Raw genomic sequence first — 14621 nt, forward strand, 5'->3', positions numbered from 1 at the left:
ACCATTAATAATTAACCCTTGTTTTGAGATTGTATAATGTGATCACCATAGACCTTTGCTGCCATATTGCTCTGGTAGTATTTGCCTCATATGACCCCCCCCCTCTCCACATGACCAATCACAATTAAAGTGGTCTTGATAGGGGCCCAGGGCACAAACAGCAGTTTCTGTATCCTCCATCTACTGTAATGGAGAGTGACCACGATTGCACTTTCTGGAGGTTGTTGAGGTCCCATTGGTTGGGCCCCGCTGATCAGTGTGAATGTGATCACGCTTGCCTGGCCCTGTCAGTCATAGTGTAGAGGGCATGACAGTTGCAGAGAGAGCTGAGCCTCTAGGTGTAATGGCAACGCCCCCGATGCTCCTAGAGGCTCATTTGCATATATTAAAACATAATTTTTCATGGGGGGGGGGGGGGGAAAGAAAAATGAAGACTCAAACTGTCTTGTAATAAGTTAATTTTATTTGAATAATAAAAACGATTTGATTGGAAAAAAAAAAAAAAAAACATAATTTTTCTCAGCAACGCGGGCACATATGGACATGGGACCAACACAGATGCCTTCAGCTGCCAGGTGCACATGTAACAGGTCAGCCAGTGTCATAGGTACAAATCAGACAGATGCCCTTTAGGGGCAAATCTTTAATGATCACTACTCCTGACATATCTGCTTTAGTAACTAGTTGCATTCTCCCATGAAATAATTCTGAAGCTTCTTTTTTACCTTAACTTTGACTATTTAATCAAGGAATGGCAGCGTGCAAAGGAGTGTGTCCTGGCACCAATCGGATAATGTCTAATGTTAGAGGCAGAATCCAATAAGTGATAACGGAGGCAGCATGTCCGGTGAAAATCCCTTTATTGGTGATTTTCACCGGACATGCTGCCTCCGTTATCACTTATTGGATTCTACATTTAGGAGCCTCTATGGATCTAGGGCTCCAGGTGGGCTGCTGCATTCCGGATGACCATAAGATCTGGCGAGTGCGACTCCATATTGATGTTTTTTTAATGTTAGGGGCAGACCCCCACCAAGTAACAACAAGTTGGCATTTTTTTCATTAATTTCCTGGAGGAATAACAGGGAAAATGCACAAACAGGGTTCTAAGAGAAGACAACCCCAAACAGTTATTTAATTGGAAATGCAAGTCTTTTGTAAATCGATATATCAGGAGAGGTGACGGGCAACGGCACTATGACAACACCCACACAATAGGGGGCATTTATCAAGACTTGGTCCCTCTGCGCTGGAGTGGGTTGCGCCTAATCTATTACGTGGCAGATGCCTGTTAATAAACTAAGCTCATGTTTGGCAGTCTGTGCGCCATCTAGGGGCTGGCATAGACTTCAGCTATAACTTACGCCAGTTCCTAGAGTACTTTATAGTGAATCCGGCGGGCCATGAGAAGCCTCACCTCTCCTGTTAAGCCCCGTCCATTTTCTCGCTTGGAAAAGTGGCAAGAAGATGAAAAAGTTGCAAATTAAGGTGCAAATATGGTGTGCGCGGTAATTTGCGGATTTTTTTTTTTAACTCCACTATTGTCATGTAAAGGCATTGATAAGTGTTCCCCAATGTTTTTTGTGTTTTTGTACTGCAAGCCTTAAGTTCAATAACAGCAGTATTTCCCTTTAAAATACTCCCCTGCAAAGTGCACTTTTTATTTCACACCTGTCAAGTTCAGTTACAAAAGATTTTCCACTGTGCCACGGTACTGGTGCGGTGGTACTGTAGCCGTGGCATGCCCTTCCTTCACGTGTCTACCTCACAAACATACATTCCAGGCCACAGACCAGTATTACACTGCTGTGCAGGGCGACCCCCCCGCCACCCGTCCTTCTACAGTTCTTCATATCTGCTGAAACTAGATATGTATGGAAGTAGAACTCCTCTGGGAACTGCTGTGTATACAACTTTTATCTGTGTGGAGCTCATGTATCCAAGGATTACATACAGGCCCATTGATTTCTAGTGGACAACCCCTTTAATATATGAATCGCTTTCTTTGGCCCCCTGGGGAGATAAGCCGCTGGTAGACTCTCTACGCATAAAAACCTGCATGCTTGACCAAGCTGCCACCAGTCGGCCATCTAAAGGGTATGCCCAGCTCCCCTGGTGTTGTGATCATTACATATCCAGGTACAGTGAGCAGTCCACGAAGCGCTTTTAACCCTCTGTTTGCCACCCAAACGTACCTCACTGCAGCTTGCCATCCCTATTTCTCTTTCATTAATTGAACACTATGAGCAGTTTGAGGTCTGATGGAAATATGAAGCGACAGTCTGAACAGGTGGGGCCGCCCTGTTACAGGACTTGTTTCACCTATTCCTTTAAATGCAATATACCATATATCCAGTCCGTCAATTGTGATGGTTTATCGCTGCGTGTCTCGGGTGTGTTGTGGGTTCAATTCACACAAAGTAAAATGCAGTATGTATGTATGAGGCTTCAGCACAACTTACCACGGGTATTATCACTTTCACTTTCCCACAGCGGAATAGAGTCTCACAGACGTCTTCTATCATAAAGCATCCTGTGAAACATCAGAAAGGTGCACTGATGGTGAAGTACTGTTTATACAATCACTCACAGACACTCCCTGCTGCAGCCAGTGCAGGCTCCTGACAACAGAAAAAGGAAGCAGATCTATATTCACCTGATGTGCCTACATTGTGAGTATACTGGCAAAGATCTAGCGGTGATTGTAGAAACGGTACTTCACCATCAGTGCACCTTTCTGATGTTTCACAGGATGTTTTATGATGGAAGACGTCTGTGAGACTCGATTCCACTGTGGGAAAGTGAAAGTGATACCTGTGGTAAGTTGTGCTGAAGCCTCATACATACATACTGCATTCACCTATTCATTGGCTTCACTAAAAGGAGTAAGAACTCCGACACGAAGTCCGTTTTTGGACAAGTTGGACATTCATACGTCTGTCTCGAAAAGGGGATTAGTAAGAATTGGCAGCACTAAGTATATTTGTACTGGGTTAGTCAGTAAATAGAAGATTCCTCAGTGGCTGATACCTTTTAATGGCTAACTGAACAGATGACACAATTGCACTCTGGTTTCTTCCTCAGGCGTTGTATTGCTAACAAATCAGGCAAATTGCTATAAAAAAATAAATAAAATAAAATACACCATTTCAGGTTCACTCTTTTAAGAGAGACTACACACACCACTTTAAGAATAGTAAAACAAAGAAGTAATAGTGATAATCCGGAAAATGTATGTCCTTGTTTTAGCAAATTAAGTAAATACAAAGGATAAAATCCATGATTACTAATTACAACCACACTTCATCTAGAGTCCTGACTACATCCAGAATGAAGGCACACATCAGCTGAGGAGCCCGTTTCAGTCTCCACATAGGTAAACTCCAACTTTTTAACTGAAAAGGTCCAGCTTTTATACTGTTTTAACTAGGGATGTCCCGATACCATTTTTTTTAAGACCGAGTACATTTAAGTACTCACCAATACCAATTATAACAGCGGCGCAGTTGCTGACAGCAATGAAAAAAATTAAAGCTGGAATTTGGTTGCTATGGACAACTGCTTTACTTTTCCTTTGTACAAGGGTTAATAAATGGGCATATAACAGTGTTTCCCAACTAATGTGCCACCAGCTGTTGCAAAACTGCAACTTCCAGCATTCCCTTTGGCTGTCCGGGCATGCTGGGAGGTGTAGTTTTGCAACAGCTGGAGGCACACTGGTTGGGAATCACTATTATATGCACATTCCCCCCCTCCCCCCCACCACCACCACCACCACCTTATTTTATATTCACTGTTTGAACATGAAATGGAGAGAAATTAACTGAATTTCTCCTCCATTTCATGCACCGTACCCACCTTGCCTGCTGTAATCCTTCCCGTGCGGATGCACCAGAGTACTGGGTGGAAGTGGAGGGAACCTGTCGCCTGGAAAATACATATTAAACCAACCACAGTACCTTAAAGTATCCCCCAGTGTGTTGCTAATTATGATTTTCTTTCCTCATTCTGTCTCCTCGTATTTGTTAAAATCGCAGTTTTAATGTCTGTTGGCACCTTCTCCAAGTCAGGCTTGAAGTCAAGGGGGCAGTGGCCTCCTTGCTTCAAGGCACGATAAGCCCGCCCCTTACCCCTGCTCTCTCTATTGTGATGGACATCTTGCCTTGATGCCGGGACTGCGCTCTCCTCGCGCATGCGCCGTGCGCTGCCTGTTGCAGCGCGATCCCGGCTCCCTTGCCCACTCAACGCCTTTATTTTGCAGACTGCGCATGCACCGTTCAGTTCCATCGTGCTCGCGCCTGGCCATCGCGTCTTTAGCGTGAGTGTGATGGATGGAACTGAACGGCACATGCGCAGTCTGCAAAATGAAGGCGGTGAGTGAGGGAGCCGGAATCACAGCAAGATGTCATCTGGGACACTGCTCCTGCCGCTGCACGGCCATCAGGTATCGGCAGTCGTATCGGCGACATTTGCACGAGTACAAGTACTCGTGCAAATGTCCGGTATCGGTACCGATACTGGTATCTGTATCAGGACATCCCTAGTTTTAACCAAAGAGCTCCACCCCCTAATGGAATGTAGCCAGCCTATGCAATCCATAAAGCTCACTGTGTATCTTGTTCATCTGTTATGAACCCCAGAGTGGCCAATTCTTAGGGGGCGTTTACACCTACAGATTATCTGGTCAGAAAATCTGTCAATCATTGGTCAGATGGCCATTTACACACACAGATCTTTTGATATACTCCCCAACTAATTGGTCTGATCGGGCAGAAATTGGTCAGATAATCTGTTGGTGTAAGATATTACAGCAGATTGTTGGGAAGGAAGTGTTCCTCCCCAACAATCTGCTGCCCGAGATGGGGAAGAGCGATCGCTAATGCCATCACTCTTCCCCGTAACAACTCGTTGTTTTTCTTAAATGAGGATTTTTGGTTCGGAAAGACGTTCTAATTACCTGTTGATCAAGCATTTTGCTTGTTCCTCGTGTAATCGGCGGTACCTTTACACCGCCAGATCATCACTAACAATTGTTACTTTGAACGCTCTTTACTGATGATCTATGCGATTCTTGGCCCATGTAAAGGGCCCTTTAGATTCACAATAATTTAGAATCCCACGACAAACTATGCAGACAATGCTTCTCACTCTTGTACACATATTTCTAAGCGAGTCCATGTTCTTTTAGAGGTCATCAATAAGTGGTACAATACCTAGTACACATATTTCAGACAGTTCTTTGTTTAGTCTTTCAGATAAAATGGACAAAGCCTTCCACACGCATTCCAGACCAGTTTTTTTCTTCATTCTATCAGGTCCAGACAGATATTTACTTTATACATAGGTCAGGATAATTTTATCAGACCCAAAGATTCCAAACGATCAGAGACTCCATATTCCCACTTCAGGCGTCTCTTAAGACAGTATCTGAAGAGTCACATATTTATACACCAAAGTACATAGGACTAATGAGGTAGATTAGTATGAGTGAAGGAGTAAACAAACAGTTGTAGCACCTATAGAGGAATATTATAGATAAGAAGTGTGAAGGTCTCGTCTATCTCATTATTACTATGTACTTTGGTGTATAAATATGTTAATCTTCAGATACTGTCTTAAAGGGGTTATCCAATGATTAATGTAAAAATTAATGTGAAAATCAGACATCATATAGGACATGGCAATCTCTTTCTAACAAAGTCAGAACCAGCCCTGTACCTCACATGGATCCAGAGATCTCCCCATTCATTGTTCTGCTAGATTTATATCAAGCTGGCAGCTCGAGGGGAGGGTCTTTTCTGCTGCAGATAAGGGGGCGTGTCTCAGATTTTCCTATCACAGCTCAGGAGGCAGTTGAAGGATGAAACTGAGCATGTGCGTCCATCTCAGTGATCCAGACAAAGAAATAAGAAAAATAACAAACAGCAGGTGGCGCTATACAGATACGATTTATTAAATAACTCAGTGGTATGCAAAATTTTTCATTACATGCAATTAGAAAAACATTCAGATCCAGGAGCTGGTTTGAAAACTGTAGAATATTTCTTGTGGGACAACCCCTTTCAGAGACTCCTGAGGAAGAGGCCCAAATAGCTTTGAAAGCTTGCAATTATGTCATCATCTTTTCAGTTAGCCATTAAATGGTAGCGCTAAGGCGCCTTCCTTTAGCCGCTTTAAGTTAGAGCAGAATTCTGCCACCTTGTGTAAGTCTAGGGTACTTCATCCTGCTGGAAATAGAACAATATGGTAGATTTCAGTTTAGAACTGTTCTGATCAAGCCAGTTTGCCACTATATGGCGACATAACAGTAATGTGATCTGGTTTAGTAAAGTGTTGTTTTTTTTTTTTTTCTCTCTCTCCAGGGTCCACATGGAAATGTCATCCTATTGAAAGTTTACCAGCAGCTGTGCTAGTTTCCGCATGTTGACCAGTAAGAATGCGGTTCACGGTGAGGAAGGTGCTGTTAGTGTTTGGCTTCATTGTTTTGGTGGCCTTAGCCGTGCATCTTGGCCAGCAAATGCTGGAATGCCAACAGATTCTAGATGAAGGTTATAATAGAAGGAATTGGGGTGTCATGAAGCCGGAAAGTGAAGAACTTGTGATGATGGATGCCAACAACATTGAGTACAGATACAGTAAGAACATGCCTCTTATATTTATCGGGGGAGTGCCCAGAAGTGGTACCACCTTAATGAGAGCAATGCTGGATGCTCATCCAGATGTCCGCTGTGGAGAAGAGACGCGGATTATTCCCCGGATTTTAGCAATGCGCCAAGCCTGGTCGAAGTCTGGCAGTGAAAAGATGCGTCTTGATGAAGCCGGTGTAACGGATGGGGTCATGGACGCCGCAGTGCAGGCCTTTATACTAGAAATTATAGCAAAACATGGAGAACCTGCCAAACTATTATGTAATAAGGATCCCTTCACTTTGAAATCATCAGTTTACCTCTCCAAACTGTTCCCCAATTCCAAGTTTCTGCTGATGATTCGGGATGGACGTGCGTCTGTACATTCCATGATAACCAGGAAAATAACCATAGCTGGCTTTGATCTAAACAGTTATAGAGACTGCCTGACCAAGTGGAACAAAGCGATTGAGATCATGTACGCCCAGTGCTTAGAGATCGGGGAGCACAAGTGCCTTCCGGTGCATTATGAACAGCTAGTTTTACATCCTAAGCAAACCCTGCATGCCATTATTGAGTTTCTGGGCATCCCATGGAATGACGCAGTGCTTCACCATGAGGAACTGATTGGAAAACCAGGAGGCGTATCCCTCTCCAAGTGAGTACGGCCGTTGGGGGTGTTGGGGGTGCTGATACATTCCATAAGCTTTATTCTTGTTCAGTATTCACTTTTAACAGCAAAGCCGAAAAGCATCACAGTCGGGTAATTCTAGGCTATACTGACACCTTGTGGTTAGATTGAAAAGAAGCCATTATGCTACTACTTTTTTAATATTTTTTTCATGTGACACATAGCTCCTAAATTAATAGATTTATTATTCACAAAATAGGTGGTTATTTTTTTTAAACTTCTGCTCTATGCCTCTAGGGAACAATTGACGCAAGCCCAAAACCCTTGAGGCTATGTTTTAATATGGTTAAAGAGGACCTTTCACTAGATTAAAAAATCTAAACTAAGTATACAGACATGTAGAGCGGCGCCCAGGGATCTCCCTGCACTTACTATTATCCCCGGGCGCCGCTCCGTTCTCCCGGTATAGCCTCCGGTATCTTCACATGTTAGGCTCCACCCAGTGGAACCTGCCGGCGTCTTTCTCCTATGCTGTAGCGCTGGCCAATCGCAGCGCTCAGCTCATAGCCTGAGAGTTTTTTCTCTCAAGGTATGAGCTGAGCGCAGAGATTGGCCAGCGCTACAGCATAGGAGAAAGAGACGCCGGCAGGTTCCCCTGGGTGGAGCCTAACTATGAAGATACCGGAGGCTATACCGGGAGAACGGAGCGGCGCCTGGGGATAATAGTAAGTGCAGGGAGATCCCTGGGCGCCGCTCTACATGTCTGTATACTTCGTTGAGATTTTTTAATCTAGTGAAAGGTCCTCTTTATACTCTTACTCCAGAATCCAAATGACAACAAGTTTTATGTAACTTTTGCTAAATCCTTCTCTTGAAGTTTTGCTTTTTTGTATACTTTGTGCTTCTAGTTTTGAGCACTTTCAGGATCTCTGCCATGTTGTCATGTATGTATATGGGACGGAAACCTGTACATACCCATACTTCTTCTAGCTGAGGGTTTGCTACAGGTATATCCAGACTATGAATTCCTCCTGATCTGCCAGTATATTTGTGCCGCAGTCTTCCGTTTTAACTATGGGATCATGTGTCCACTGTAATCGCCCACCATCTTTTAGAAGGCAAATAAAGAATAGAGATTCACTGCTGGTGCACATTCAGACATGGGCTCACACAGTCAGGTTCCGCACAGAAAATCTGAAAAAAGTGACAGTACGTTATGTGTGAAGGAGATATAACCCTATCCAAATGTAGTGGGAAAAATCTGTGTGAATTTCACATCTGTGAGTACCCTTAGTGCAGATCTGTCCTCCGCCCTATGTAAGTGCAATATATTACAAGGACAGGTCCAGGCTTTCATCAGCCAAAACGTCCTAAAAAATGCTTCTCTAATTGGAGCACTCGGGCTGCTGTGTATACACACCTATACGCACATAGTGGATACTAGATGTCAAAAGGTGCAAATTGTTTTTGTGCCATTTTGGTAAATAGGCATACAGGCCTGATATATAATTTGCTTCCCTTTCATTGGGCAGCATATTCAAGGTAAATTTAATGCAAGGGTGAAAGTAATGATCCTAGAGCTCCTTTTGTCTCCCTCCCCACATTGCTGAGAAAAATGATGTCTTAATATATGCAAATGAGCCTCTAGGAGCAACGGGGGCGTTGCCATTACTCCTAGAGGCTCTGTTCTCTCTGCAACTGCTGCGTCCTCTCCACTGTGATTGACAGGTCCAGGTGTGATGACTTTTTCAATGCATCAAAATGCAGGGGGTGCGTAGTTGCAGAGAGCTGAGCCTCTAGGTGTAACAGCAACTCCCCCATTGCTCCTAGAGGCTCACTTGCATATATTAAAACATTTTTCTCAGCAATGAGAGCACATATGTACATGGGAACTCAGATGCCTTTAGCTGCCAAGTGCACATGCAACAGGTCAGCCAGTTTCATAGGTACAAATCTGCTGACAGTCAGGTCCATAAATATTGGGACATGGACACAATTCTAACATTTTTGGCTCTATACATCACCACAATGGATTTGAAACGAACAAAATGTACTTTAACTGCAGACTGTCAGCTTTAATTTGAGGGTATTTACATCCAAATCAGGTGAACGGTGTAGGAATTACAACAGTTTGCATATGTGCCTCCCACTTGTTAAGGGACCAAAAGTAATGGGACAATTGGCTTCTCAGCTGTTCCATGGCCAGGTGTGTGTTATTCTCTCATTATCCCAATTACAATGAGCAGATACAAGGTCCAGAGTTCATTTCAAGAGTTCTATTTGCATTTGGAATCTGTTGCTGTTAACTCTCAAGATGAGATCCAAAGAGCTGTCACTATCAGTGAAGCAAGCCATCATTAGGCTGAAAAAACAAAACAAACCCATCAGAGAGATAGCAAAAACATTAGGCGTGGCCAAAAGAACGGTTTGGAACATTTTTAAAAAGGAACACACCGGTGAGCTCAGCAACACCAAAAGACCCGGAAGACCATGGAAAACAACTGTGGTGGATGACCGAAGAATTCTTTCCCTGGTGAAGAAAACACCCTTCACAACAGTTGTCCAGATCAAGAATACGCTCCAGGAGGTAGGTGTATGTGTGTCAAAGTCAACAATCAAGAGAAGACTTCACCAGAGTGAATACAGAGGGTTCACCACAAGATGTAAACCATTGGTGAGCCTCAAAAACAGGAAGGCCAGATTAGAGTTTGCCAAACGACATCTAAAAAAGCCTTCACAGTTCTGGAACAACATGCTATGGACAGATGAGACCAAGATCAACTTGTACCAGAGTGATGGGAAGAGAAGAGTATGGAGAAGGAAAGGAACTGCTCATGATCCTAAGCATACCACCTCATCACTGAAGCGTGGTGGTAGTGTCATGGCATGGGCATGTATGGCTGCCAATGGAACTGGTTCTCTTGTATTTATTGATGATGTGACTGCTGACAAAAGCAGCAGGATGAAGTCTAAAGTGTTTCGGGCAATATTATCTGCTCATATTCAGCCAAATGCTTCAGAACTCATTGGACGGCGCTTCACAGTGCAGATGGACAATGTCCCAAAGCATACTGCAAAAGCAACCAAAGAGTTTTTTAAGGGAAAGAAGTGGAATGTTATGCAATGGCCAAGTCAATCACCGGACCTGAATCCGATTGAACATGCATTTCACTTGCTGAAGACAAAACTGAAGGGAAAATGCCCCAAGAACAATCAGGAACTGAAGACAGTTGCAGTAGAGGCCTGGCAGAGCATCACCAGGGATGAAACCCAGCGTCTGGTGATGTCTATGCGTTCCAGACTTCAGGCTGTAATTGACTGTAAAGGATTTGCAACCAAGTATTAAAAAGTGAAAGTTTGATTTATGATTATTATTCTGTCCCATTACTTTTGGTCCCTTAACAAGTGGGAGGCACAGATGCAAACTGTTGTAATTCCTACACCGTTCACCTGATTTGGATGTAAATACCCTCAAATTAAGGCCTCATGCACACGGCCGTGCCGGTTTTTGCGGATCCTCAAAAAACGGAAGCCGCCCTTGTTGCCTTCCACAATTTGCGGAACGGGCACTGGCAATGTAAGAATAGGACATGTTATATTTTTTTTAACGGGGCTGCGGAACGTTGAAGTAAAAAATGGGTCCGCATTCGAATGGATGCGGACCCAAACAACGGCCATGTGCATGAGGCCTAAAGCTGACAGTCTGCAGTTATAGCACATCTTGTTTGTTTCGTTTCAAATCCATTGTGGTGGTGTATAGAGCCAGAAATGTTAGAATTGTGTCGATGTCCCAATATTTAGGGACCTGACTGTATGCCGTTTAAGATACTAGGCCACAGGCCTAGAAAGCATACCTACTACGTACCTTGACGATGCTTCTGAACTTGTGTATCCTCTTTCCTAAGTGTCCCCTCAAAGTCTTTTGATTTTTGCATGCAAAATTATATATATACATTTTTCTTTTAATCTATAGGACTGAAAAGTCAACAGACCAAGTAATGAAACCTGTGAATCTTGAGGCCTTGACTAAATGGGTTGGAAAGCTTCCAACAGATATAGTAGAGGACATGGCTCGTATAGCTCCAATGCTTGCCCGACTAGGATATGATCCTTTTGCAAACCCACCAAAATATGGTAATCCAGATGCACTAGTGGTCAACAACACCCACAGAGTGAGTATGTCCATGATCTGCAGACTTTTGTAATATGCACTGTGTGTAGTCAGAGTACAGTCAGGTTCACTTCACCGTTTATTTTTCCGTTCTTCGGAAATGGCTAAAACGAACGCCAAATGTGCATAACTGAGCATAAACGGGGTCTGTCACCTACATGACATGATTTAAACTGATAATATAGCTCTGCGGGACGCAAATGCATAACACTGATGGTACCTGGGTTTAGTTTTTCAGAGTCTCCAAAGCACCAAAAACTAAGTTTTAAATATATGCAAATTAGCTATCGAGAATGCGCACCTGACTCCTCCCCTCAATATCATGCGGCCAGCCCTGTATCCTTTTGTCGACATTCTCCTCTCCATTTGTAATCCAGTGCCTCCGCGCTTCAACGCCGGGCCCGGGCATGCACAGTACATTGGCCACTGTGGGCAGAGGCATAGTAATAGATGGAGATGAGAATGACGACACAAGGATACAGGTCTGGCCAGACTATACAGAGGGGAGCACTGGGCACTTGCAATTAGCTAATTTGCATATCTTTAAAACTCCGTTTTTTTGGTGCTTTGTATTTGCGTCCCACAGAGCTATATCATCAGTTTAAATCATGTCCTGTAGGTGACGGACTCCCTTTTAAAATACAGGATCTGTTTTTTTTCTTTATTATTCTGTTCTTCTGAGGGATCAGAAGAACAGAAAAATAAACGATCTGAACCCGGCCTAATTTTGGTAATTGAAAGGGTTTTCTGGGCATTTAATAACTGTCCTTAGGAAAGGTCATCAGTATCAGATCAGTGGTGGTCAGCTGTTCCCAAGAGCTGGGACACCACAGCGCCAAGTGAATGCACGCAGCTGTACAGTCACCAGGCACGCCACTACACCGTGGACCAAGCTGTGGTATTCCTGTGTCTGGTGCCAGCACTATACTCTAAGATCAGGTCATCAATATTAAACTCCCTAATGTGTAGAATACATTTCTCACCTTACTTCTGCTGCAATTTAGTATTTTTATGTGATATACAATTATTATAATAATCATTATATATATACATATACATTTCTAGCCTAATTAATGGTAGCCCAATACTTAATATTATTTTCCAGGTCTTAAAAGGGGACTTTAAAACGCCGAGCAGCCTGAAAGGATTTCTCCAGGTTAGACTTCTTTATATTCTCTAATTGTTGCTGATTACTTATCTTTAAATGTGGGACCGTTTCAAAGGCAAATAACTGATGCTAAGGTGCTGGTTTACACATGCCTTTACGTGCATTTCACATCACAAGAAAATGACGTTTGTACTATATGCAAATGAGGTAAAAAGTGCCCACCAGGGCGTTTCCAATCTTTCAAAGAGCACAAACCGCCACCCAGTACCTCCCAACTCTGTGCCATGGCCTCTGATGTCACCTCTCCATTGTGTCCAGTGCAGTATGTACTGTGGTGTGCAGGCCCAGAACTCTGTAGGCTTAGTGTACGGCTACACAACGACATTTGTCACACGACAAAAGGATACAATGACAATGGGACTATGTGTTGGAGTAATGTCACACAAGATTTTTTTATAATGGCATGTCACAATGCGACAAAATAGACTGCCATAAAAGTCACGCGACATTACTCAGACAAATAGTCGCACAACAAATGTCGTCGTGTAGCCCGAGCCTTATTTAGCCCCAGGAGAGGCAGATCTGATAGTGTTAGTTTCCAATCTGTAGAAGCCACCTTGTCGCTGGTAATTTCGATCAAAAATATGCAAAGATCTTCAAATTTTTATACATAGTATAGCTGTATTGAATACTTACTATATATAATTTTTTTTTAAATACCCGTAAAAATTGTTTGACCAGACAAATGGCCCCAAAAAACTGCTTAAAAAACCCCCCATAAATTTAACCCCTTCCCGACCTGGCCAGATCTTTAAAGCTGGCGCCCGCTCCTGAGCGGAGTGGGCACCATAGCCGCAGGGTGCCTGCTGTTTTATACATTGAATACTTCAGATGCCGTGGTGCATCTAAGCCTGTGCAAACCTGGAAGCGGCTGCTCCCGGGTATTCTCCGGCTCCCTTCGGCAGCGATTGGAGGAGCCAGAGAATGACAGGAGGCTGCTGCACAGTGTTTCCTATGGAGCTTCTGTCTGTAGCAGGGCTCCATGGGAAACTAGTACATTTTTCATACACTCCAATGCTAGTGCAAAACTAATAATGGTTTTTAAAAATGTAAATCACCCCCTTTCCCCAAAATACCTTAATACATTATTTACTGGTCACAGAAAAATGTAAAAAGAAAAATGTTACTGGTCCTTAACCTATTCGCTACCAGCACCATAAATGTATGGCACTGGAGCGAAGTGCAGACACGGCGCCCGTTCGCACGTGCAGCAGGTGTCATGGCCGGCGGGCTCTGCGAAAACGCCTGTACTATTAAAAAAAAAAAAAAAAATTCCAGTACGACGAATTGCCAATTTGCCATTTTTTCATTGCTTCTTTTACCCAAAAAAATGTAATAAAATGTGATCCATTAGTCACACACACTCCAAAATGGTATCCATATAAACTACAGATTCTCCCGCAAAATAATTAGCCTAAAAACAGCTCAGTAGATATAAACATTTTTTCAAAATGTAAATTTATTTTTACACTATTTAGACATAAAACCTACACATATGTTTTTTTTTTTTGTAATCATACTGACCCAGAGGATGAAGGGCATGGGTCAGTTTTGCCGCAAATGGAACGCCATGGGAACAAAACCCGTAAAGCGGTGGAGGAATTGCATTTTTTTCCAATTCCACCCCATTTGGAATTTTTTTCCTGCTTCCCACTACATTGTATGCCATATTAAATGGTGGCATTAGAAAGTACAACTTGTCCTGCAACAAAATAAGCCCTCATACAGCAATGTGACCGGAAATATAAAAAAGTTATGGCTCAAGGAAGATGGGGAAGAAAAATAAATGGCAAAAACAAAAAAAACTCCGGTATCTTAAGGGTTTAAAGGGTTGTCTCGCCATTACTAAGGGCCAGGAAACGGCAGGTGGCACCGCTGTTTCCCTAGCTCCCATTGCAACACATGGGAGCTCTGAAGACAGCGGAGCTGCGGTTCGACCTGCCATTTCCTGGCCCTTAGTAACGGCGTGACAACCCTTTTAACCCTTAGGATACCGGATTTTTTTTTTGTTTTTGTTCTTTTAAG

The 14621-nt window shown here is 43.2% G+C and overlaps 1 protein-coding gene across 3 annotated transcripts in view; it reads left to right on the forward strand.

The window, feature by feature from the left end:
- TPST2 (tyrosylprotein sulfotransferase 2) overlaps positions 1-14621 on the forward strand; it is a 64814-nt gene that overhangs the window by 43394 nt on the left and 6799 nt on the right. For all 3 annotated transcript variants that reach the window (XM_040416551.1, XM_040416550.1, XM_040416552.1), the window contains 3 exons: positions 6363-7284; positions 11231-11429; positions 12534-12584. In XM_040416551.1, the coding sequence (XP_040272485.1) occupies positions 6437-7284; positions 11231-11429; positions 12534-12584 (1098 nt within the window). In that variant the 5' untranslated portion in view covers positions 6363-6436. The remainder of the gene's footprint in view (positions 1-6362; positions 7285-11230; positions 11430-12533; positions 12585-14621) is intronic.

Source organism: Bufo bufo, chromosome 2 (assembly GCF_905171765.1).
Source record: "Bufo bufo chromosome 2, aBufBuf1.1, whole genome shotgun sequence".
Classification (NCBI taxonomy): domain Eukaryota; kingdom Metazoa; phylum Chordata; class Amphibia; order Anura; family Bufonidae; genus Bufo; species Bufo bufo.